This window comes from Carica papaya, chromosome 7 (genome assembly GCF_054855325.1).
Source record: "Carica papaya isolate Zhongbai chromosome 7, ASM5485532v1, whole genome shotgun sequence".
NCBI lineage: Eukaryota > Viridiplantae > Streptophyta > Magnoliopsida > Brassicales > Caricaceae > Carica > Carica papaya.
Window position 1 is genome coordinate 12,505,435 of NC_142315.1, and position 25,497 is coordinate 12,530,931.

The 25,497-nt window shown below is 32.6% G+C and overlaps 2 protein-coding genes across 4 annotated transcripts; both read left to right on the forward strand.

Moving 5' to 3' along the window:
- The first annotated feature begins 3,938 nt into the window (after window positions 1-3,938).
- On the forward strand, window positions 3,939-8,343 carry LOC110826110 (RNA polymerase III RPC4). Of its 3 annotated transcripts, none has more exons than XM_088208177.1 (11): window positions 3,939-4,230; window positions 5,289-5,349; window positions 5,437-5,492; window positions 5,585-5,642; window positions 5,715-5,754; window positions 6,540-6,641; window positions 6,734-6,768; window positions 6,861-6,921; window positions 7,377-7,468; window positions 7,584-7,784; window positions 8,039-8,343. In XM_088208177.1, the coding sequence occupies exons 2-11, from the start codon at window positions 5,305-5,307 to the stop codon at window positions 8,186-8,188; spliced, it is 840 nt and encodes a 279-aa protein (XP_088064303.1). In that variant the 5' UTR covers window positions 3,939-4,230; window positions 5,289-5,304; the 3' UTR covers window positions 8,189-8,343. The 3 variants fall into 3 exon arrangements, with proteins under 3 accessions (XP_088064303.1, XP_088064301.1, XP_088064302.1); XM_088208175.1 differs by having other exon boundaries at window positions 3,944-4,230; window positions 7,548-7,784; XM_088208176.1 differs by having other exon boundaries at window positions 3,945-4,230; window positions 6,540-6,632; window positions 7,548-7,784.
- A 5,419-nt stretch (window positions 8,344-13,762) lies between these two features.
- Window positions 13,763-24,858, forward strand: LOC110826108 (mediator of RNA polymerase II transcription subunit 20a). Its single transcript, XM_022056701.2, has 6 exons — window positions 13,763-14,460; window positions 22,921-22,987; window positions 23,424-23,566; window positions 23,660-23,838; window positions 23,951-24,040; window positions 24,485-24,858. Exons 2-6 carry the CDS (start codon window positions 22,974-22,976, stop codon window positions 24,725-24,727), a joined length of 669 nt encoding a protein of 222 aa, XP_021912393.1. The 5' UTR covers window positions 13,763-14,460; window positions 22,921-22,973; the 3' UTR covers window positions 24,728-24,858.
- The last annotated feature ends 639 nt before the right edge of the window (window positions 24,859-25,497 follow it).

Sequence of the window (25,497 nt, forward strand, 5' to 3'; positions counted from 1 at the left end):
TGTTTATATTTTATATTTAAGGGATGTAATGCTTTAAAGAAATATGCTCCGATCATTACCCTATAAGACGGGGTGTGGTCCGTGACATTTATAATATAGAATTAAAATTTATAAACGATGAACTATTGATATCACTGTAGTTTTTCCTTTGAGCAAAATGTTAACATATTTAATATTCGCTCAAATGGCTAAAAATAGTTAATATTTTGTGTCATTTACATGTTTCCTTTGGGTATCCATCTAAATAATACAAAATAAACTATCAATTCATAATTAGTAAAAAGTGACTCTATTTTGGGTTAGTCTTAATCTCATAATTATAAAAATATATATGTTATTCATTTATAAGTCTCTCTTAATTCTTTAATGTAGTTTAACTAATGTAATACTCATCAACATGAGTTACTTTAATAACTCGCAATGTTAATAAATTTTTAGTCACAAAACTATGAAACTATAATTTGTGTAAGATATACACATATATTTACATTATGAAATTAACTGTTAATTTAAAATATGTACCTATTAGTGTAATAATATATACAAATATAAACTGTTAGTACAACAATATATACATATATATAAACTGTTAGTATAATAATATATATATATATAAATTGTTAGCGTAATATCTATAAAGTAATAATATATACATATATATAAACTATTAGTGTAAAAAAATATATATATATATAAACTGTTAGTATAATAATATCTACATATATATAAATTGTTAGTGTAATAATATATATAAGCTATTAGTATAATAATATGTACATATATATATAAATTATTAGTGTAATAATATATACATATATATCAACTATTAGTATAAAATTATATACATATATATAAACTTTTAGTGAATTAATATATATATATATATAAATTGTTAGTGTAAAATTATATATATATATATAATCTGTTAGTGAATTAATATATATATATATAAATTATTAAAATAAAATTATATAAATATATATAAATTATTAGTGTAATAATATATATAAACTGTTATAATAAAATTATATACATATATATAAATTGTTAGTGAATTAATATATATATAAACTGTTAGTATAATTCTAAAATGTGTGAATTCAACATCGCAATTTGATGCAAAAGTTTTTTTTATTGAATTTAACACATCTTAAGAAAAAAATATATCAGAAAGTTAGAGTTACATACCATTTGAAGACGATACAATCATAACGTGATTGAGATATATCTTGATAAAATTCACTTTTTTTCTCTAACTATTATACACAAGAATTTTAGAACTTTAGTTGATAGAAGACTCATATGAAAGAAGAATTTATGTTCTTTTTATAGATGAGAGAAGAGACCAAAGATATTCATGATAATTGAATGTGTTGATAATCGTTTTTATTATTATAATTTAATTATCATAAAATATAATAATTGTATAATTTATTTTAAGGTTATTCATTCCATCAAGGTATTTTTTTTTATAATAATTATATATTATTTTGAGTTTTTTTTTAGTTGCTTTCAACTATTACGAGTGAATAAGAAAAATAAAATATCAAATTAGTGAGTCATCCACTTAATTAATGGAATTAAAACTCTATTTTTAAATCAGAATTATGTTAATATTTGTAATTGTTTTATATATATATATATATATATATAAAGAGTTTATTGGATAAGTTGTAGCAACAATTTGTATGGCTGAATATGATTATGTTAAGATGCAATATTTAATCTCTTAATGTAATACCCGATCCCGAAATTTGGTTCGAAATTAATTTTAAAATTAAAAAAAATACATTAAAATATAATTTTTAAATTTTATTTAATATAAAATTAGAAAACAAATAGGTGGAGGATGAAATTGAAAATAATTTTAAAAAAAAGGGTGAAAATTTGGGTTTGAGGGATATTTTTGAAAGAAAAATCGAAATCTGGGCGTTAAAACACAATTAAAGAAAATTGTGTCACGTAGGACTGCTTAGTCAGCAGCCCTGACGAACTAGAGCGCACCGCGTGGCAAGGCACGCTGACTCGGTGCCACGTGGGAGGTCATGCTGGCAATCCGTCTGCCCGCGATCTGAAGGTCCAGATGCGTTCTTGCGCGCGTGGACAATCCAGATCCGTTTCCTCTTTAAACGTGATTGTACAGTTGAGATCAAGTTGCGATGTACGGTCCAAATTTATTTTCTCTTTAAACGTGATCGGACGGTCGAGATCAAACGCGATGAATAGTCCAGATTTAAGAAAAACAGGTATAAATATCTCGTATTACACCGAATCCAAACCCTAGCCGCCAGTCCCCGCTGGAGAAGAAGAACCAGTCGCTGAAGAAGGGAGTCGACTGCCGCCAGAGAAGAACAACCAATCGCCGGAGAAGGGAGCCGACCACTGCCGCGTCAGAGCCATATTCAACCACCAAAAAAGGTAAAAATTCTCATGTCCGCTCGAAATTTGATTTCGAAATGCATGATAATATACTGGAATTAGTAAAATGATTCAGTTGTGTTTTCTTGATGCATGTATTGTTTGCCTTTCGTTGATTTACGATTAAATTGTAAAACTAAAAATTAAATATAAAAGAAAGTTGATTGGTTAAGTGAATGAATGAATGACAGCCTTACTGGATATCTTGGGAGATGGTGGACGGATCGCGTACATAGGAAACCTTATCGTGAACGTTCGTCTCATACCGGACGGGGTATTGAGGATTGATATTTTTGACGCTCATATCGAACGGGTATGAGGACGGTCCGTTTTACCCTCATACCAGATGAGGTATTGAAGGATGGTATTCTTGACGCGCATACCGGACGGGGTATGGGGATGGCCGGTTAGTTGACAATATTGAATAATGGTTCATGCGTAGTAGGACATGCCTATAGATCCCCAGTGATATCAATAGAAGAGTAAAAGATATTGTTCTTACTCACTTGAATATGAGATTGGAATGTTATTTGAGTTATTGTCTCTATAGGTCAGTTTTGAAAATCTCGCAACAATAAGTATGCAATAAATAGTTTTACTTATGATAAATGAATTTACTTAAATGAAGAGCTCTATTGGTTGTGTTTATGATTTTTACTAACTTTCAGTTTTTGTATCAGTGAGTAGTGTGATATTCTTACTAAGGTAGTGTAACTTATCAATTCATTAATTATTTTACATCAAGAAGATCCAGATGTATATCTCGATCGACAAGAGAATTGTGAATAGTTTACTATCCGGACTCTTTTAAAAGTTAGTGAAAGTTGTTTTAGGATGCTCAGTTGTTTACTTTTCGTTTATTTCTTTAATTTTTGTTTATTCGTTTAAAGGGACACTCTCATATCCATATTGGATATTTTAAACTATTGTGTAAGGAATGTAAACCCTAATTCTATTATTCCGCTTCTGTATTCAATTTATAATTTTATTTATTTTTAAGTTCGGGGCAGTTACAACACTTAAGTATTATATAAAATGCGCAAATAATTTTTTTTCATATTGAATTGAAGTGATTAATTTATCATTATCTATATTAAAATAATAAAATAACAACTAATGTAAAAATATTGTTAAGAGAGAATAAATTTACTAGCTGCGGCTTTTATAGTTTTAATTTTTAGAAAATAATTTTTTGCCACCAACAAACAATTTATTTTCAAAATTAATTTAAAATTTCTAAATTGTAGATTAGAGAATAGTTTTTATAGGAAATAAAGTCCAAAGTTCTTCATATTTTCTATTCTTAAACCATCACGGATCTTCATATCTTACTTTTAGCAATTTCTTATAATTTTATAATTTAAATCTAATTTTGAGTTTTACATTTTTTTTTTATAAAAAAGAAATAATTAAAAAATAATAAATGCAAAAAGAGAGAAAACCGAAGAAAAGAGAGTTTCTTTTCAAAAATAAAAAAAGAAAAGAGAACAAAACAGGAAAGAAGAAATAATAAAAGAATAATTTTCTTCCCTTTTTCCTCAAACCCTTGCATATTTATATTTGAGCTCTCTTCTTCACTGATCACAGGCAGCGGTTGCTCCTCTCTCTGCTTCCCTTCCCTTCCCTTCCCTTCTCCCTTCCCCCTTCCCCCTTCCCCCTAACTCTGCATCGCTCCCTCACTCTCTCCAACCGTGTCATCTGTTTGATTTGAAGAAAGAGAGGCCGAAGCAGACAGGTCTCACAGCGGTTCACTTTCTTAGGACCTCACGCTCTAGACCTCCACACGCAATATCTCTCGTTTACTTCTAGCAGGTGTTTTTTCAATCCCTAACTCTCGTTTTCCTCTTTTTCAAATATGTTCTTGCTCTTTTATGCCATTCTCCATTCATATGTCCTCTGGGGATAATCTTGTTCCATTTAAATTTTAGTTCGAACTTTGAAAATCGTGTAAACTTTGTATTGCTTGTGGTTTAGATTAAGCATAGAAATGGACTCGGGGTTTGAGGATTTGGGTTACTTAATATGGCATTGTTCTTGCCAGTTAAAGCTAAAGGCATGTTATCATCTACGTTCAGATTCTATTCATTTTTTAGTATTGATCTCATGATTTGTTTTGTACATTACCGTACACTCGAAGTTGATATTTGAATCGTGAGTAAAATGAATGTGGCTATTATATGTATATATGTAGTTTGTATATTGTGTATTTGCTTCATTTTACTTCAGGGGGAAATAAACATAAGTGATTCTTTTTACCTCGTGTTCCTTTTGATTTTTTCTTCCCCTCCTTTTGTTGTTCGCACTTGCATGCATTTGTTTTTGAGAATAAGTTGAGATCAACTAGAGCCTAATAACGAACATTGGCATTGAAATGAAGACTCCCCATCGTTCAGGACTCAGTCGAGAAAAGTTCTTTTGGGAGAAAGGAAAAGACTTTCTATAGTTCAGGACCTCTCCCATATTCATATTCCCCAATTACGTGATCTAGGAGTTTTTTGAAATTTTTTACCTTTTTTGGAAATTTGATCTTGTGGATTTCACATGCACGTAAAAACCTAGCTAATGCACTTTACTTTAGGCCCTAATCAAGAATTAACCCGATGATATAGGTGCCTGGTTCCTTCCTATATTGTGCTTGATTTTTCTTATTCATTTTGTCTATTTAGACCATTTCTAATTTTGCATTCTAAGCCTGCTGTGACCAGGGTTAGGGCAACTCCATATTGTAATCATCTTCTACTCATTTGTATGAATTTTTGTTTCATTCTAGATTTGCTTGGATCTGTATGTGTTGAAATAGAAAAGTAGGCATGCTACAAGGATTCAATGAATAACTACTTAGTAACTCTGCTTTCTTTTGTCATTTGAAGATCTATATTGAGAAGGATGGATCCAGGATCGCTTAACAATAAAACTAATGCACCCAGGAAGGTCTGTTTTCATGCTTCCTCTTCAGTTGATTGAATATAGTGTCTTTTCCTGCTTGATATTCTGATAGATTGGTTTAATCTGCTGCAGATGAGATTTGCACCCAAAGCTCCCCCGTGTCGAGCGCCGAAGCCTGAAGTTAAGACGTACGTTCTGTTTTTTTATATGCTAACACAAAGGTAGTTTATTTGACCAACTCCACTTTAACTTCTGTATCACCATTTTGTTTTTGTTACAGTGAGGCTACTGGAAACGATAATACTGCCCAGGCCATGGATTTGCTGCGCAGAATAAATGTAGTTTGTTCTTATTAGTGTGCATTGATAAGTTTTCTATTGCTTGTTCTCATGTTTTATCTTCTTCCACAGGAATGTTCCATGAATGCAAGGCCTAAAGTTGAAAAAAAGGGTTAGTTCCTTACTGTTATCTTATGCATCTTTCAATAATATTTGTATTATTTGATCTTTTTTTTTTTAATATTTTTTGTCTCATATTCAGGTTACCTAGCTGACATTTCAGTCTTCCTCCTATAGCTTTAAATATCAATGAACTTCATTTTCTTTTTATTGAAGCTAGTAATATGAACCAATATTTAGAAGTTATTCTTCATCCCCAACATTGGTGTCAATATATGAAAGAAATGCAGCTTTGCATTTGATGGACAAGTCTGATTGTCGCTTGAGCTCTGGCTCCTAGATAATAAGTTGAAGACTGGAGGGGAAAAGCATGAATGACATCAAACTGCTACTGCTACTTGTAGAATAATGCTTTTGACTGACAAAAACTCGTACTATGACGAACCTAGGAGCAGAACGAGTGGGATATAGTTTCTTTCTCTTGCCCTAAAATGATGGCTGTAAATTATTCTATGCCCTATGCCAAAGACCTATAGAACAGAGCTATATGGTTGTAATACTCTTGTCACTTTTCCAATATGGTTGTATGAATGATCGTATTTTTTTTTGTGATAATATTTCCAAGAGCTATATGTCTATGTGTAAGAGTATTAAATGCATCCATTTTGTGAAATGGATTTCATAATTTTTTAACTCAAAAAGTGCACACATCCCTGGATCCCAAACTTGCAAAATAGCTGAAAATATGCATTGGTGTGATGATTGATGGTGTATGGCATTTTATGCACAACTACAGGAACTCTAGTATGTTTATCCATTTTGTCCTTAAATATGCAGTTGCAGCTTCACAAATAGCTTTTGGGTTTGGAGGGGCAGCAACTTCCATGAAACATGGCGTTCCCAAGGGTGGGAGTAGTAGCAATTATTCAGGTTCATATTGTAAGCTATAGTTGGAAATAATGTTATCTGATTTCCAGTTGGTAGCTGAGTATATGTATAGGTGCCTGACACTAGCTATGCTTATGCCTTAGGTGCAAGCCAGATGAAAGAATACAAAGAACCGTGGGTATGTAAAGCCTATACTCCGACCAAATCCAGCAAGCTGACTGACTCTACTAACTCTGACTTCCTTTTCTGTGTTTTTGGCTATTACTGTAGGACTATTACAGTTATTATCCTGTAACTCTTCCTTTAAGGAGACCTTATTCAGGAAATCCAGGTATCTTCTCTACTCCTTTTGTCTACTTTATGATTTTCAAAGTAATATCTTTCTGAACTTGGCATCTATGTTATCAGTTATATTAGTTATTTTAGTTTCAAAATTGGATTTAGTTTGAAATTAGATATAGTTATAATATATAGTTTTATTATTTAGAGATATAGCAGGATTACACTAACCAGTAAACCACATTATTACAACATGACTGTATCTATCCCTAGACCCATATCTTTCCATACCATGAGCCACTTATTGCTATAGAAGGCAATGCAATACAATTTGATAACACTAATTTTTTTTGCCTGCAGCATATGCATATGTCAATACTGCATTCATTTAGTTATATACAGACTGAAGTTTTATTCTATGCTATAATATTATGATTAGACCTTGTGATCTACTATGCTATACAGTTTTATTTGAATAGTATGTTTAATTGCATGTGTTATTTGTAGAAATTCTTGATGAGGAGGAATTTGGGGAAGTGACAGAGACTGCAGTTTATAATGAAAGTTCAGTAAATCCAGCCTTGGAGCTTGGTCTAATGGTTAGTGGCCTTACCAGTAAAGCTTAAATAATGAGCATTTATAGAACTTAGTTAACACCTTTTTGAGGGTCCTTGGCAGGAGGATAATGCAGAACCAAAAATGTTATTTCTTCAGTTACCACCAACTCTCCCCTTGTTGAAACGGCCTGCAAAGGCTAACGGGCATGAGGTGGGTGATAGCTCAAGGCCATCTGGTGGGGCACGCACAACAGAGAAGACATGCGGGTTAGATGATTTGCCAGCAGGATTAATGGGTAAAATGTTGGTGTATAAAAGTGGGGCTGTCAAGTTGAAGCTTGGTGACACCCTTTATGATGTGAGTGGACCTTGTACTGAAACTAGTCTAATGATGCATATGGAAACATATGAGACATTAGTGCATAAACTTTTGTATATCTTCATGAATAGATAAGGTTAAACACTAAAAACCATATTGAATTCCTTTAGCTTTTAGCAGATAATTGGATCATTTACCCATAGTAGAAGACCACATCATTATTTGCACCAAAATTTGGAATTTGCATTTTGGTGCCAATTCTTATTACTATTAAAATTATGTGATGGATGCAGGTAAACCCAGGTTTGAATTGCGTCTTTGCACAGGATGTAGCGACCATTAATACCACAGAGAAGCACTGCTGCGTTGTTGGGGAGCTCAACAACCGTGCCATAGTGACCCCAGATATTGACTCTGTTTTGAATAGTACGGAAGATTTCTGATAGCTTTTGCCCTACATTACTCTGGATTATTTGTTGGATTTCATACTTTCTAAAAAGAGGCTAGCAATCAGCCTTTATTTGATTAACACATTCTTTATTAGTAAAAAATAATTATACTCATACAAAGAAATGATTATGTTGACCTTTCTGTCTGCTATTATCTTCAGAAAATTTTGATTTAATCTTTGTTTTGTTTGAGATACTTAAACCTGGAAACAGGTTTGCTTCACGAGGGAAGAATTGAATTGAGATTTACTCACATCTTTAGGGTTTAGAATCACTGAACAGCCATTTCGATTCTATTTTTATATCAAATTTTAGCTTTTCTAGTCTTTGATATAGACTTAAACTATGATTTAATATAGACATGGCAATTTTTTGAAAACTAGTTTAGGTGACAGAAATTGTATATTAACATTATCTTAATTTAATTGACATGATGATAACACAAAAATATTTGTTTAGAAGGAATTTGCATTTTGAATTTTTAAATAGTTTGCAGAAAACGCAGAATTGAATGGTTAAGACTTTTTTGTTTATCAACCCCTATTTATATGTGTAATCTTAACTTTACCCTTTTTCTTTAGGGATGTAAAGAAGGGAAAATTAAATGAATACAATCTATAAGTCCAGTTAAGGCATTATCATGTTGAATGTTGACTTAAATACTCAAGAAAAAAAATTTCAATTGTTTTAAAATTTCTACTGAAATTGTTTCGGAGAATAATTAAACTCCAAAATATACTTTGAAAATTACATTTTTATATTTTGTTAAAATTTAAAAGTATCTAATGTATTTTTTGTTGGGATAAAAAAGCAGTTAAAAATATTTGAAATAAATAAATAAACAATAGTAGTGTCTAATACGAAAATACATGGAATGTATATATATTTTATAATGCTTCAAACAATGTTCATATACAGATACTCCTATAATTCTCATATTATTTTATATTGGATGTTCTATCTTGAAAGTCAACTTAAATGGTTTTTAATAAATAACATTTTAAAATAAAAATTACTACATAGATAGAGTCATTCAAATAGTAATTTGTGATATCTTATTGAATTATCTACTATTAAATGATATCATGTATGAACTACTTACTAATCATAATAAATTTGTATGCATGCTCTTGTTTATAAATAAGTAAATATTATGTAAGTTAAGAAAATTATTAATTGTAATTACTAAATATTTTAGTACATATAGATTAATGGTTATGAGTTTAAATAAGTATTATTTAAATAGCTTTAAAAATATCAATTAAAATTTATTAATTCATTGATAACAAAAAATACATAGGTATATTCATAGATATATAAGCCCCGGTCTAATCTTCCCTACATTAAGTTACATTATTAAAAAAAAAAATTATTTTCATAATTAATTTAATGCATGCATAGTTTTATCGAGAGAAATTAACGAGAAAAAAGAGAGAAGCTCTAGAAGAGGGAGAGAGCGTTCAAGTTTCTTCAAATCTCAAACGAGGTCAAGTGTGTCATAAGGTTAGGAATAAGTACTCTAAATTCAGTTGTTCTAGTTATTTTGCTCATAGAGGATTCGACAACAAGAAACTATCTTTAGTATTGACAAAAAAATTCACGGTTCTATTTCATATGATCAATTATAGCAATTTTTTAAGAATTATAAAAATTTTTGAAGTGTTTTTCTGTCAAATAAGAAAAGGCTGAAAAGAATCACCTTATTTAGATTAATCTGTTATGGGAAACAAAAACAAAGAAAGAGCTATCTTGAAAGCTAATGATATCTTATCAGACAGAGAAAGAGTCCTAGTGCATCCTACTGGGGGAATGGAGAAGCCAAAAAATACCAAAGGGACTTCAGGCCAAATAACAAAGAATTTCAATGAGTTAGTAGCTATTTAGTTTGGGCCTAATTTAAATATGGTGAAAAGGAGGTGTATAAAAGTTTTAGCTTGTGGGAATAATCAAACCAAGGTATTACTAGGGAAAAAGAAGGCCTTTAAGTGACATTATAGCTTATCTTCAAAATAATGAGCTTTAATTCATGTTTAAGATAATGTACTTAGCTTAACTCTTGTGTTGTTAGATCATTGAAGAAGAACCTAGATTTGAATGTTTCAAGAAAATAAATTTGTAGCCAGATTAAAGAAGTGTAGGGACTTATCAAGTTATATGATGACATCTTGTTGATTTTTGATTCTGAAATATAAGATGATAAACTATTTGGTTGAAAATGCTTAGAAAGATGGTTTTCTAAATTTGAAATGTTGGGGTTGTGAAGATGAAGAAACATACGAGGTTGTTTGGGTTAAAGTTGATAGAACCCCTCTAAAGGCTTGGATGTTAAGATTCTTTAGGATGCTTAGTGAATTTTTAGAAGATTTTTTTCAATTAAACTAAGATAATATTAACAATATTTGACCTCATCTAGCTATTTTGAGAATTAAGGTTCAATCAGAAATAAAATCCCAAAATCTCTCTATCCTTATCGATCCAAAGCCCACATGGACAAGCCTTAAACTAATAGTAGTAATGGAAGACGGTGTTGATTTTGTATTGTTGGAAGAGAGTCTTTGAAGGGAAGATGAACAAACAAAGTTTGATATGGTTAAAGCTACTAAAAAGTCAATTAAATTAATAAATTAGGAGAAATTTGAGCATCCAAATTTAATGTAGAAAATAGGGAATAAAAGTAAAAAATAAGGAAAAAGGCTTTTGAAATCGATGAAAATTAAATCCTGGAAAAGCAAAAAGAAGAAGGAATTAAGGAAAAATTAGGGTTTTGTGTCTATGTCCAATGAAGAAGGTATTTAAATACTTAGTTGAAATAGAAAAAAGAGACTGAATAAAGGAGTTGTCTTGCACGATTAAATATAAGTCTTATGAGTTTTAAGTTTGTTGTACTAGTTTGATGTGTGGGTTGTGTAGTGGTGTAGCTTGGGTGTAAGTGCATCCATCTAAATGGGGTATATAAACCCCTCTTTCACTTATCGAAGCCTTAGTTTTTTCTTGCAGGATGATGACAACTGGAGTTCTAGCGGAGCTAAAGGTATATGCTTGTTTCAATATCATTTTATTGCAAATTTAGACACAAACAGTTACTTCATTATTAGAATCAGGAAAAAATTAAGGTTTGTGTATATGACCAACAAAAAAGATATTTGAATCTTAGTTGAAATACAAATGAGAGACCAAGTAAAAGAGTTGTCTTGCATGGGTAAGTAGAAGTCTTATGAGTTTTAATTTTGTTGTAGTAGTTTGCATACGTGGGCTGTGCTATAGCACAAAATAGGTGTAAGTGCATCTATCTAATCAGGGTATATAAACCCCTCTTCCACCCATCAAAACCTTAATTTTTTTTTTTCAGCCGACATGTGAAAAACCCTAAAAGGGTTTCCTCTTAAGGGACACAGTGGCAATTGGAGTTCTGGCAGAGCTGAAGGTATATTCTTGCTTTAATATCATTTTATTGCAAACTTAGGCACTAAAAGTTGGATTTATTAAACCTTAACTATATGTATGTAATATATATATTATGTAGATTATATATATTGTAGACACAATACAGTTGTATATATATATATTTATAATACACTTTGTAGTTTTCCATGGCTATATATTATATTTTATATATCGATTGACAGCTTCTACATGATAGTCATTTGTGGCTGATGAGTAGAGACATATGGATCTCAATCCATGGAAGCGAAATTGTTTTTTTCAAAATTTATTAATAAAAACTGAGTACCAATCACATAATATTGTATTTGGTTCTTCGTGGAGGTTGAAATTATTTTAAGAATGATAAGTCCACTATTCTATTGTAAAAGGATTATCAAGACCTATGAAATATGCATATTTCTAGCTAGTCTACCATTATAAAGATAATATATTTCTTTTAAGCTGCAGAAAGGTCTTCAATGAAATGCTTATATATGTGAGTAAAAACACCCAAAAATAATGATAATAATTGCAGTAAGCCATAATAAGCTTGAAAAATGTGTTTTTCCTTTAAGACAATTAGAGTAAGATCTAATAAAGTTCTTAAACTCCTCTATAATCCCTTTTAATAGAGTGTGAATGAGACTTTTTTGACAGTAGTTTACACATTTTCTCATATAGGACTAGTATGATATTGATGCAACATTTCTTACTTGAGGGTGGTGTCATTATCTTAACTAATTTGTCTTTGCACTAAGTAATCCTTGTATAAAAGAGTATCTGGGATGATTGACATGGTCTTGCAAATATGAAATTAGTGGCTATAAATGAAATTAACTTAATAACTTACACGTATCTTTTCTACCTAGTCTGTTTGGTGGGAACATCAAGAATGTGTTTTAACAATTTTGCCTATAATATTCATAAGAGTATATTTGCAATAATTTTAACATTTCTTAACTATCTTAGTGGTTTGACTAGTTTTAGACACTTTTTTGCTCCAAAAGATATTCTAGACTTTGTTGATCAATCTTATTAATGAATTTTTAACTGAAAACAGAATAACAAATATTATCTTATACAATTACAAAGTGATTTAGGAGCCAGTGCCCTACTTATATATGCCACAGAAATCTTGTTGCATAAGGATTGACCCAATTGTTGCTCATGAGGCATCTCTATAAGCTATAGAGGATTTATTGAAGTTAGGTACTTACAAGACAAGGGTTATAATCATGGTCTGTTTAAATCGTTCAAATGCCCTTTATACTTCCATAACCATTTAAATGAGTCTTTTTCATTAATTAAACAAGATGATGCTTTATAGAGTTATAATTATGAATAACTCGTTAGTAGTAATTCGTAAGACCTATCAATCTGTAGTTTATAACTCGGGGTCAGTACTGAATAACTTCAATCTTTTTTATATCTAGTTTCTAATTTGGGGTCAGTACTGGATAACTTCAATCTTTTTTATATGTTGCTACCATTCCCTTGAAGACATAATGAAAGGTCCCCAATTGGAATTTGTTCATAACAAATAATAGTTTAAGTACCTTACCAAGATGGTCGAGATGCTATTCATTGTTACTATTGCAAATTAAAATATTAGTAGAACAAATAAACACAAACTATATTCAATAGGACTTGAACAAATAATTCGTACGACTTTGAAAAGATGAGGAGTATTGATAAGTCCGTGTGCATTGCCACAAGTTAATAGTGGGCCTTCAATGTATCATATCCTAATTAAAATTAAAATGGAAATCAAAGGAAAATATCCTAATTTTGCAATCTTTTATTCATTTTATTTTATTTTATTCTATAATTAATAAAAATATACAAAATGAAAGAAGAGCATAAAATGAAGAGGGAAAAAAAGAAAGAATGAAAGAAAAAATTAAAAAACGAAATCAAAACAAAAAACTATTTAAATTAGTTAAATATCGTATTATATATATGTATGTAAAAGCATTGGCGGAAAGTTTTCCCCTCCTAATTTTAATTTTATTTAAACCCAGTAGGCCGAACAACACACCCAGCCCATTTGTTTTCTTCATTCTTCCACCTCTTCTTTTCTTCTCGCGCGGCCGGGCCTGAAAGTAGCGTAGCCCGAGCCTCTTTTCCTCGTCCTCTTCTTCAGCTTAGCCCACACGACATTCCAGACAATGCTTTCCCAAACGGTGAGGTTCTAACTTCCTTCTTCGGTTCTTCCTTCATCAACAGGAAGCTTGGGTTTTGTTTTCCATTTTTAGGGTAAAGCAGGGAGTAGGTGAAATTCACTAGCTGAAGAGCCGAGTGGAAGAAACGTGAAAGATCGATGAAGCAGGCGTGATGATAATAGATTGACGCTTCTAGGAGATATCAAGTCAGACGCAATAGAGCATGGCGATGAAGAAGGAATGCAGGCGATGGCGTGAGAGAGTAAAGGACCAGCACGAAGGGAGGGGAGCAGTCGATCTGGAGCGCGGTTGCTGATGAACTTGGCTATAAAAGGAGCCGAGGCAAGAGCTAAGGGGGACGGATTTTAGGAAAAAGAAAACAGAGAAGAAGACAGGTTTTGGGAGAGTGTTTTAAGGGCTTTTTGTGAACGTTTTGAGAGTTAGAAGAGGGGTTTTTCTGTGAAGGAAAAAAATAGAGGCGAAGAGTGCAAATGAGGAGATAGAGGAAGAGAAACAGAGGAGAAGAAAAAAAAAAGAAACAGAAGAAGAAAGAGTAATTGATTCTGGAAATATAGGGTAGTTTCGGGTTCCTTTTGGGTTGACATTAGAGAGGAAACAGTGGTAGAATGAATTGAAAGGAAGGGTTAAGGACTGGATAAGGCTGTGAGTTTGCTCAAAACGGTATAGTTTGATTCTACTCTTTCTTTTCCTTTCTTCTAATGTTACCTCGAGATTATATTATGTGCTGAAACCTTTAAAGATGAATGGAGAATGTTGATTCTAAACTCTCGTCCTCATCAGCTCTGTTAAGGTTTAAGAAAAGTCCCTCTGGTCCTGTTTCTTTGGTTCTGTTCTGATTTTATTCTGTTTTAAGTTTCTGGACGAAAGTTATGGATTTATTCCTTGTAAACCTGTTCTATCCATCTGTATATACTGATTCTCGGTTTGATCTGACATAAATGGCCTGCTTAATTAAAATTTAATTCGGCGCCTGTTGAATATTGATTATCCATCTTCACGTTTTGTTTGATTGAAAATAGGGGTGTTTGTTGGTAAATGCTGGTTGACCATTTGAAATTGGGGTAAGCCAGATTCTGCACATAGGTCACTTTAGTGGCATCCTCAAGTCTCATTCGCTATTATAATCAAATCATTGAGAGTGAATTTTCAGTTCAAACTAGGGTAATTTGACAGTTAAATGAGCCAATGGTTTTTGTTTGTTTAAAGCTTATGCATTTACTGATATTCACAAATTATGTGATTATGAATTAAGCATGAGTAACATTTTCCAATTGGATGCTCATTTTCTGAATGCAGTACAATGTGTTTTGTTTATGTTAAATTCCTCAAAAAGAAAAAATATGTTAAGATTTGACTGTTATGTATGCACGCATTTTAATTTGTAATTTAGGAAAATATGTTAAGATTCAATGGCAATTTGTACTTGGAATTTTCATGAGAAATTGAAAGCGAGCAATGAAAGAAAGGAGAGACAAAAGGAAGACCAACTTTTGCCCTCTTTTGTTTGATTTTTGCTAGCATGCATTTTCATTCCCCTCTCCCTAATATAGTTTGTAAAGTATGTAACATAATTGGATTTATGAATATCATCCTTACACACTTGCACCTGTGTATGATACCGATAAATCTTTGCAACTTATCCGAAGTCAAGTAAATGAAAATGTATTTTGACCTAGGTAGTTGATTTGAACCAGTGCAAGTTTTTAGTGTCTGATCTTGCTTCCAATAAGATTAGTGTTCGACTCCTTTATTTTTAAAATCCCAAAGGTTTTGAAAATAAAAATTTTCCTTTTCTTTTGGTGTTTTTTGCCTGGTGCCGTTGATGATTATAGCATTTAATCCTTTTTTCTTGACAAGGACCACGGTGATGCATAAGGGTTCTCTTCAATGATCGGTTAGTAGCATCTCAGTTATTAGTTGTTCAGTAATTAGCTTTTGGTCGCTGTCATATCTGTAAGGCAGATGTAAACTGGTTGAGAGCCTTCTTTGAGGATTATTTTGTGGTCATGGAAGCAATGAGTGGTAGGACTGGTCCTTGAAAGATCATGGCAAAGACATTAAGAGCATTTGTAATCCTTGGGGCTGAAGTTGATGGATACTGAGCCATCCTTGATGGGGATATTGTGAGTGGGAGTTGACAATAAGGGGGTTGCTGTTGGAGGGTGTTTATAGGTAACCGATAGTTTTGGTGGTGACTAGGTTCTCTTAACAGACTGGGTTTTACATTGAGCTTAAAATGCAAGGAAAGGTTGTCAAAAGTCCAAGTTATGTCCCCTAGGATTTAGACGTAACCAGTGTATCAGCAGTAAATGGCTCACTTCGCCTTATAGGATACCTCTAATCAACTTAATTGGCTCCTACTTCCATGAGTTTTTTTTTTGAAAAGTTTTCATAACAACTCGGGGTGTTGCAATAATCTACAATTCTTCTTGTGAGGTCTTGGAACTTTTCGATTTCGAGAAGCAATATGCTTGCTGTTTGAATGATTTGAGTATGGAACTGAATTTATTCTGCCAATTGCTGAGGATGATGAGGAATTAGAATAACTGTTGATAGCTGGAATCTTGTTTATCACATTATTTAGAGGGGAATTGATATTACTGCATCTTGCTTCATCATTTTGCTTTTGTGAAGCTGTATTAAATTTGTCTTGATGCAGGTCATGCAATTTGTTCATAAGTTACTGGAATTATTCTCACTGTTTGTTATTGGTATTGCCATATTGATTTGAGGACTTTGTTTTCTTTTATTTCTATTCACTGAAGCTCTAAGTCCAGGCACAATGGTTCGATATTACTGTTATTCTGTTCAGAATACCGTAGTTAGCTTGTCACAAGTCTATTAAGAGGTCATTCATTTAGTTCTGTTCTGACTTTTATCCTGTCTTGTTTTAAGCATTGGATTTAGCATGGCACTTTTAATTTCGGAATGTGGGTTCTGGTGGTACTCTAGCTCTTGGCTTTTGAATATTGGTATCAAGATTACATAGTCTGGGTTATCATTTTGGCTTGCCTTTAATTGTCAGTTTCTGCTTTTAATTTTGGTTCTATACTTGATTATACACTACCTTCCATGTTATCATTATACCGCTATTTGTGTTTATGATGAAACTCCAAAGTCCAACCTATAACATTGTCTCAAAAAAGATACACACATTATGTATACATCTTTTGTTTGTTTCTAAAATTTTTTATGCATGTGATATTGGGAATGATCCACTATACCTATGCCCGCCGTTTTAGTAAAAAGTTATTTATCTACCACTTGCCCCACGTGTAGATCTTTCTACCTCTCATTGCTATATTTATTTTATTTTTAATTTTAGAAAATCTTATAAGATATATAAATAAATAATTAGAACTTAAATAAAAGATTGTGTTGATCGAAACAAGAGATAACTTAAAATAATATTTAAACATAATCCATTCAATAATAAATATAAAATAACATTATAAGTATACTTGTTTATTTCCCAAAAAAAATTATAAGTGCACAATGTTATATATTTATTATTCAAAATTTGAATTTTTGAGTAGAATTAAAGATAAAAATAAAAATAACGTCTTGTTAACCATATATGTGGTAAGGCAAGATGGGCGGGTTTGGGGCAGGTATATCATTAAATCTATATATGCTCTACATTCATTGTGGATTTGTAACTTTACCATAACCTCTCCATACCCCATCCATTTCAGATTTTTACTTGCCTGGATGGAGTGGGTTAGGGGGATAATCCATGCTTATGATTATCCCTATTTATAGTCCTTTAGCTTTGGGGATAAGTGTGTTCTCTCTAATAGTCCCAAATCCTAGTTTCGACATATGACATTCCATGACCAGATCCTGGGACCATAATAGCAAAACACTTTTGTATCCTGTTTATTGTTCAGAACCTACTTTCGTGAAAGAGTAGCTTAAAATCAAATAAATTCATGGGTGACTAATCCCAATATGGAATTAGATTATTGGCAGACAACTCTGTAATTTTTCTGAGAGTCTCTGAAGTCACATTGTGATGTGTTACAATGACAGAATTGGATTCTCAAAAGTCTTTTTTTTTCCTGCTGAAATTCTTGAAAGTTTATTGTAGAATTATTTTTCCTATATTTTTTTTTTTTTTACAACCTGTCAATATAACAAAATGGTTTCTGTCAGGTTGTGCTGTTTTTCCCCTTCCACTAAGGAAGTTTGTTAGTTTTTGTCTTTTCTTCCTTCCTTTGCTTATAAAATGTTGCTGATTATCGATGAATAAAAAGTAGAGTGAGAAGGAAAGAGAAATTTTTTCTTATTCTCAAGTTCTTCATGGTATCAGAGCAAATCTGATCCAAATTCTTCAGCATCCCTCTTGCATTCAATAGGCAATGGATGAGCAGATCCCTTCTTCGCCCGAAGTTCTTTTTCTGGTGCCTGACCGCCATGCTCTGGCTGATCAGGCTCCATATTTCATTATTGGCCATCGACTAAATGGCAGTAACTATCTTCAGTGGTCGTTCTCGGTGTTGATGTTTATCTGAGGGAGAGGCCGAGATGAATATCTCACTGGAGAGCTCTCACCTCCTCCCACGAACGATCCAAATGCTCGGATATGGAAAGTTGAGAACAATCTTGTTATGTCTTGGTTGGTGAACTCAATGACCACTGAGATTGGCGAAAATTTCCTCCTTTATGAGACTGCGCACGATATCTGGGTCGCAGCTTGTGAGTTATACTCCACTCGCGATAACACTTCTGCCATCTTCGAACTCGAAGCAAACCTTCACGACCTACGCTAAAAAGAAAAAACAGTAACTCAATATTACAATTTTCTTACTCGAAAATGGCAGCAACTTGATGTTTTTGAGGAACATGCTTGGAGCTGCCCAAAGGATGCCAGGAGATTCCGAATCATCGTGGAACAGAGACGAATCTTCAAGTTTCTTTTCGAATTGAACAAAAACCTCAACGAGGTAAGAGGACGCATCTTTGGAACCAAACCTCTCCCGAACATCAGAGAGGTGTTCTTGGAGGTGCGACTCGAAGAAAGCAGGAAGAAAGTGATTATGGGTGACTCACAACTCAACCCTAACCTTGTTGAAAGCATATCTCTCTCACTCGAAACTGGTACTGTTCTCACAAGTCGGGTGACTGAGCGAAAGGGACGGCTATGGTGTGAATACTGTAAGAAGCCGAGACACGTTCGTGGAAGATGTTGGAAACTTTACGGGAAACTAGTTGAGAAGGAATCGGTTGAGAAGAAGAAAACACGAAAGCAGGAAATGGAGGAAATTCATTGGGGCAATTTTATCTCAACAGAGGAGGGATCCATTGCAGCTGTTTCTATTGGAAGCCCCTTATTTAGTCCTGAACAAATCAGCCTCCTCCAAAAATTGTTTTCACCCAATATGGTTTTCAGTAATGCTTCTACAGCTCACAAAGGTAATTTTTCTAGTTTCTCAACTTATTCCACAAAAAGGGGAATATGGATTATTGACTCAGGTGCTTCCGATCATATGATCGGGGATATCTCATTATTCAAGGAATATAATAAGTGCAGAAATAAATTCTCAGTTAAAATTGCTGATGACTCTAGCTCCCAAGTCGAAGGAACAAGAATAATTGCACTGACATGCAAGTTAATTTTGTACTCTGTGCTATATGTTCCAAATTTGGATTGCAATCTCCTGTCAGTAAGTAAATTATCACATGACTTGAATTGTGTGGCTACATTTAACTTTGAACTGTGTGAATTTCAGGACTTGGACTCGGGAAAGACGATTAGCAATGTTAGTATGGATTCGAGTTTTTATCTACTACAAGTTGACAACTCTTCTCTTAGTAGACAAACTCATCATGTAGTATGTACTAATCCTAAATCTGTAAACAACTTAAATAAGGAATGCCCTATCATGTTATGACATTACTGTTTAGGACATCTTAACTTCGTGTACTTGAAAAAATTATTTCCTATTTTGTTTCGAAATGAAAATCCAACTTTCTTTCAATGTGAAGTATGTCAGCTGTCCAAACATATTCAAAATTTATTTTCTAGTTCTGTTTACAAATCCACAAAACATTTTTCATTAATTCATAGTGATGTATGGGGTCCCTCTCGGGTCAATAATATTACCGGGACAAAATGGTTTGTATCTTTTGTTGATGATCACACTAGAATTATTTGGATTTTTCTCATGAAAGAAAAATTTGAAGTTGGCCAGATTTTTAAAAAATTTCACATTATGATTCAAAATCAATTTCACATCAACATTCAAGTAGTGAGGTCAGACAATGGGTGTGAATACTTTGAAACTACTTTGAGTCAATATTTTTTTGACTATGGCATTATCCATCAAAGTTCCTGTGTCAATACTCTACAATAAAATAGCATAATTGAACGAAAAAATAGACACATTCTTAAAGTAGCCCGATCAATCATGTTCGCTACCTACCTTCCAAAATTTCTTTGCGGAGAGGCTGTTCTCACCACTGCATACCTGATAAACCGTATGCCCTGCTGAACTCTCTCATTTCGAATACCCTATGATACTCTCCTCAGGACCTTTTCGTAATCTTATATTCTTCATACTCTTCCCTATAAAGTTTTTAGTTATTCCGCATATGTTCATATTCATACTCACCTCACTTGACCCACGGGTCATTAAATGTGTTTTTGTTGGATATTCATCAAGTCAAAAAGAATACAAATGTTTTTGTCCCAAGACCCGTCATTTTTACAACACTATGGATGTCACTTTTTTTGAAAACCAATCCTTCTATACCACTACTGATATTCAGGGGGAGAGTTCTAATCAGGAATATCAAGTATGAGATATAAGTACACAACCTCTCACTTTTTCTCCCTTCACTATTCCCGAGTACTCACCAAATTTTCTTGAAACCAGTATCAAAGAATCTGAAACTGAACCTATACTTACTACTATCAACAAAGAGTTACGTGTTTATATTAGGAGACACAAAACTCCCGTTAATAAAGATTCGGAACCAATTACACATTGTCATGAGTCTATTCCAGTTCCAAACAGTAAGAACACATCAGGTAATGAGTTTTCAGACACAATTTCTAATACGGTTACTATTATTGATCATGATACTGAGTTACCTATTGCTTTGCGGAAAGGAACTTGATCTTGTACTAAACACTCTATACAGGATTACATTTCTTCAGCAATTTGTCCTCAAAATATCATGCATATATAAGCAAACTTGATGGCAGCCCCACTGAACCTAAAACCATTCATGAAGCCTTTGCATTGCCAATGTGGAGAGGTGCTATGCAAGAATAGATTAGGGCTCTTGAAAAGAATAAGACTTGGGAACTGACAGAACTTCCACCAGGAAAACATAAAGTTGGGTGCAAATGAGTATTTACTGTAAAACACAATCCTGATAGAAGTGTGAATCGGTACAAAGCTCGTCTAGTAGCTAAAGGTTTTACTCAATCCTATGGGATAGATTATCAAGAGACATTCGCCCCAGTGGCTAAGCACTACACTATTCGAATATTACTCTCTCTTGCCTCTAATCTTAATTGGCATCTCTGTCAACTTGATGTAAAAAATGCATTTCTCAATGGAGAGTTAGAAGAAGAGGTATATATATAAGTTCCTCCAGGCCTTGAGACCACATATAAAACTCACAAGGTATGCAAACTCAAAAAGGCACTCTATGGTTTAAAACAATATCTGAGAGATTGGTTTGACAGATTTACCAAAATAGTTAAACATATGGGTTATGAGCAATGTCAGTCTGATCATACTTTGTTTGTCAAGAACAGTGCCTCTGATAAGAAAGCTATCATAATTGTTTATGTTGATGATATTATTTTAATAGGTGATAACATAGAGGAAATTCAAAAACTCAAAAGTTTTCTTGCTACGGAGTTTGAGATAAAAGATCTTGGAGCACTCAGGTATTTTCTGGGAATGGAATTTGGTCGTTCTAAAAAAAGGATATCTGTGTCACAAAGGAAATGTGTTCTTGACCTGCTAAAAGAAATAGGGATGCTCGGGTGTAAACCAGCAGAAACTTCCATGGAAACAACTACAAAAGTTAGATTTAAAAAGGGTAAGCCGGTTGATAAAGAAAGATATCAGAGACTTGTGGGCAAACTTATATATCTTACTCATACTAGACCTGACATCAGTTTTGCTGTAAGTACTGCAAGTCAATTCATGAATCAACCTACTGATATTCATATGAATATGGTATATCGGATCTTAAGATACCTTAAGAAAACTCTAGGATAAGGACTATTTTTCCAAAAAACAATGAATAGGAATATTGAAATCTACACAGATGCTAATTGGGCGGGTTCTATAACTGACAAAAGATCTACATCTGAGTACTGTACTTATGTTTGGGGAAACTTAGTCACTTGGTGGAGTAAGAAACAATATGTTGTGTCACGAAGTAGTGCAGAAGCTGAATTTCGGTCACTTGCTCATAGAATATGTGAGGGAATTTGGTTAAAAGGTAGAGTGAGAAGGAAAGAGAAGTTTTTTCTTATTCTCAAGTTCTTTATTTATTGTCTACCTGTTATTTGTTCTATTTTGGCGGAGATTGAAGTAGCTATGATTACATTTTGTAGGACTCCTTGTATTGCTTTTGAAAGCCATGGATATATCTGGTGAAGGTAGCAAGTGTATTGAAGTTGCATGACCATACTGTTTCCCTGTTTGTTTACATGCATAGAAGTCAGTGTAGAGAGATTTACTTGAGTTGCTTTTATTTCAACTGCTTGCAATCATTTTGTGCTGGTTGGTGATATTTCCTTTGTGACATCAGCTTATGGAATTTTCCTGTAAATGAATACACTATTTGTAATTTTTTTTTGAAATAAGATTTGGATTTTTTTAACTGTAAGTATATAACCTGTATTTGTTAATAACTCACAGATTTATTCAGTTGCTTGGTCCTTTCTTGTATTGTATGTCTTCGTTATGTATTTTTCATGAATAGCATGAATGACTTGTAAAACATGTCTGTATAAATACGTACCTTGGATTTGTAAAGCTTTAGTTAGTTTGCATATTATGTTTTTGAGTTTGTAGTATAGAGGTTTCCATTCACAAAATATATTTCTATTAATGTTGTTCTCATCAATGTGCCGAATGATTTCTGTAGAAGGGTTTACCAACATCGTTAGGAAGTCCCTGGGATTAGCTACTGCAGCAAAGATGCCAGTGAAATGGTAAATTTAACCCAAAATAATAAGATAAGGCTATGTTTTGAATAAATGAATTTTGTTTGTGAAATTTATTTGAGAATTACACTTATTTAACTATTATGAATAATGCAAATTCTTTGCGAAATAATAAAAAAAAGTTTCCTAGAAAATTCTGATTGGAATTGAGGCAATAAAATTTAAATTCTCCTAAGGTTGGTAGAATATAAAATTTATTCTCATTCCATTTGAAATTATCTAGGTAGTTTTTTTTATCACTCTGTAAGAAATTTATATTCTTTTGTAGTTAAAATAAGTGGGAATTTTCAAATGAATTACAAAAATGAATTTCATATATTCCAAACATAGACTGAAAGTAATTTCAATTCTCATTAGAAAGAATTTTTTTTTTTAAATTTACTGAGTTGAGTATTTTGTTTGCTCTTTTTTTTTTTCAATCTAGGGTTTTGCATTGGCAACCCAACCAAGGATCAACTGTGAACAGCCAAATCCTCAATGAAGTATCACAATCAGTTGAGAGCATTAATGGGGTTAAAGAAGGAAGATGGAAAGCTACTCTGACATTTTACAAACCCATGTTAAAAGGTTACTAAAATTTTATATTTTTCATTTCACATTAGTTTTTCCTCCTTTTTGGAGTTTGCCATGTTTAAACATTTATTCTGATATGTATACTAGACCAGTCAATGGCATCTGAGTTCCCACGAGATTTTCTGGGAATATCTTTACAAGAGCAGCCAAACAAGTATTACTTCATGATCAGAGCCCAGAGGATAGTTCTGGAGGCAGATTCCTCAATTCAGATGATAATGGAGAAGTTGCAATCTTACAAATCAAGAGTGGCACTTATTTTTGAGGTTTGATTATGGGGTTATTTTTTACTTTATTTTTCAAATTCAATAGTTAGTGTTTCTAAATTGAGTCCTGCTAAACTTGTGGCTGTAAGGTTTGTCTTATGGAAATGCACAGGGGTTTCAGTATCAGCTTGGTGACTTTCAACTAAGAGTAGGAAAAGTAGCGCCTACTCATTCTGAGAATTTGAGGGGAATAGTTATGGAGGTATTGAAATTAAATTAATTTGTTGATCTAATTGATTAAAAATATTTGTTTCTTTTTAAACTTTCACATAGTATCGTCTTGAATGGAAAATCTGATTGGTTTATGTAATATGTTAGTGTGATGGGCGCAGACTATTTTATAGGCGGTGATTATAATTCATTTTCTTTGGTACCGATGTTTGTGTCTTTCACTATGAACCCGAGTACATAATGCCACATGTTACTTTTGTTAGACGATACTGTAAATGTAGCGGTTCTGACTGAAGTTGCCTCTGTTAGATGGAGATTTGGGGATATGCATATAGCACTTCTTATAGGCTATTAATAATTTGTTCTCTGTCTAAGCTCCCTGTATCATTAAGATTGCAAAATGTCCTGGCTAGTGAAGTAAATCCATAAGAGTAACGGTAACAGAAGTGATTGGTTGTTTTATTTTATATTTCAGGTGGAGTATCTTCCAATTTCTTCAATGGAAAAAGCCAGGCCAATCATGGATGAGTTCCTTGAAATATGGCTAGAAGCTTTGTCAAAAAGATCATTGCCAGGTCAGTTTATGCATATGGTACCAAACTTCTCGGAGTATGGTCTCTCAGACCATTATACTTCTCAACATACAGCTGTTCAGTATGCAAATGTTATTGCTCAACTAATTGCAACAGTTCAAGCATCGCAAGTGGTGAGAAATTAGAAAATATTGTAGGTTTGTTCTCATATAAATTTGTAAGGTCTGGTTTCTCTCTCTCTCTCTCTCTCTATATATATATATATATAAAACTGACGAATCTAGTTTTTAATGGTAAAATTCAGGCGTTGTTGGAATTATGCCTGTTCTATTTAATCTAAAATCTGAATTTCCCTTTTGACACGGAGAAGCTTGTAAAAGATAAATAGCATGAAGGGGATGGAGCTGGGCAGCATCAAAGAGCTCGTAAGTATAATGTTAGGAGCTTGTCATTTTATTTAATTCTCTCATTCCGCAACTAGTTACATGTGTACACACGCACACGCATATTATTATGCCTCTGGACATTATTGAGGATTGGAAATAATCCAAGCAATAACATACAAATCATATTGTATTTTTATATCTTAAAAATTAACAAAAGTTAATTCACCCTTCCGGTTTCCCCATAATATTTTCATCTTTCTATTCTGAAAAGATCTTTATGTTTTTGCAAACAAAGTACGTTTTCTGTTGTGTTTTCATTTTCTTTAAAAATAAAAATAATGATTGTTGTCAACAAGCTGTTTTTTATTTTATTTATTTTTAATATTATAGTGTTCATTTAATTAATTAAATATAAATAAATCATAATTAAATACTAATTATATCTAACATAGTTATTTAATTTTCCTAATTTAAATTTCTTAAAAATTTATAAATCCTCAAAGATGTAGAATCACCAAATGGTTTTTCTGCCTCTTATCTTAAAATAATTAAGTGGCCAAAAAAAAAAA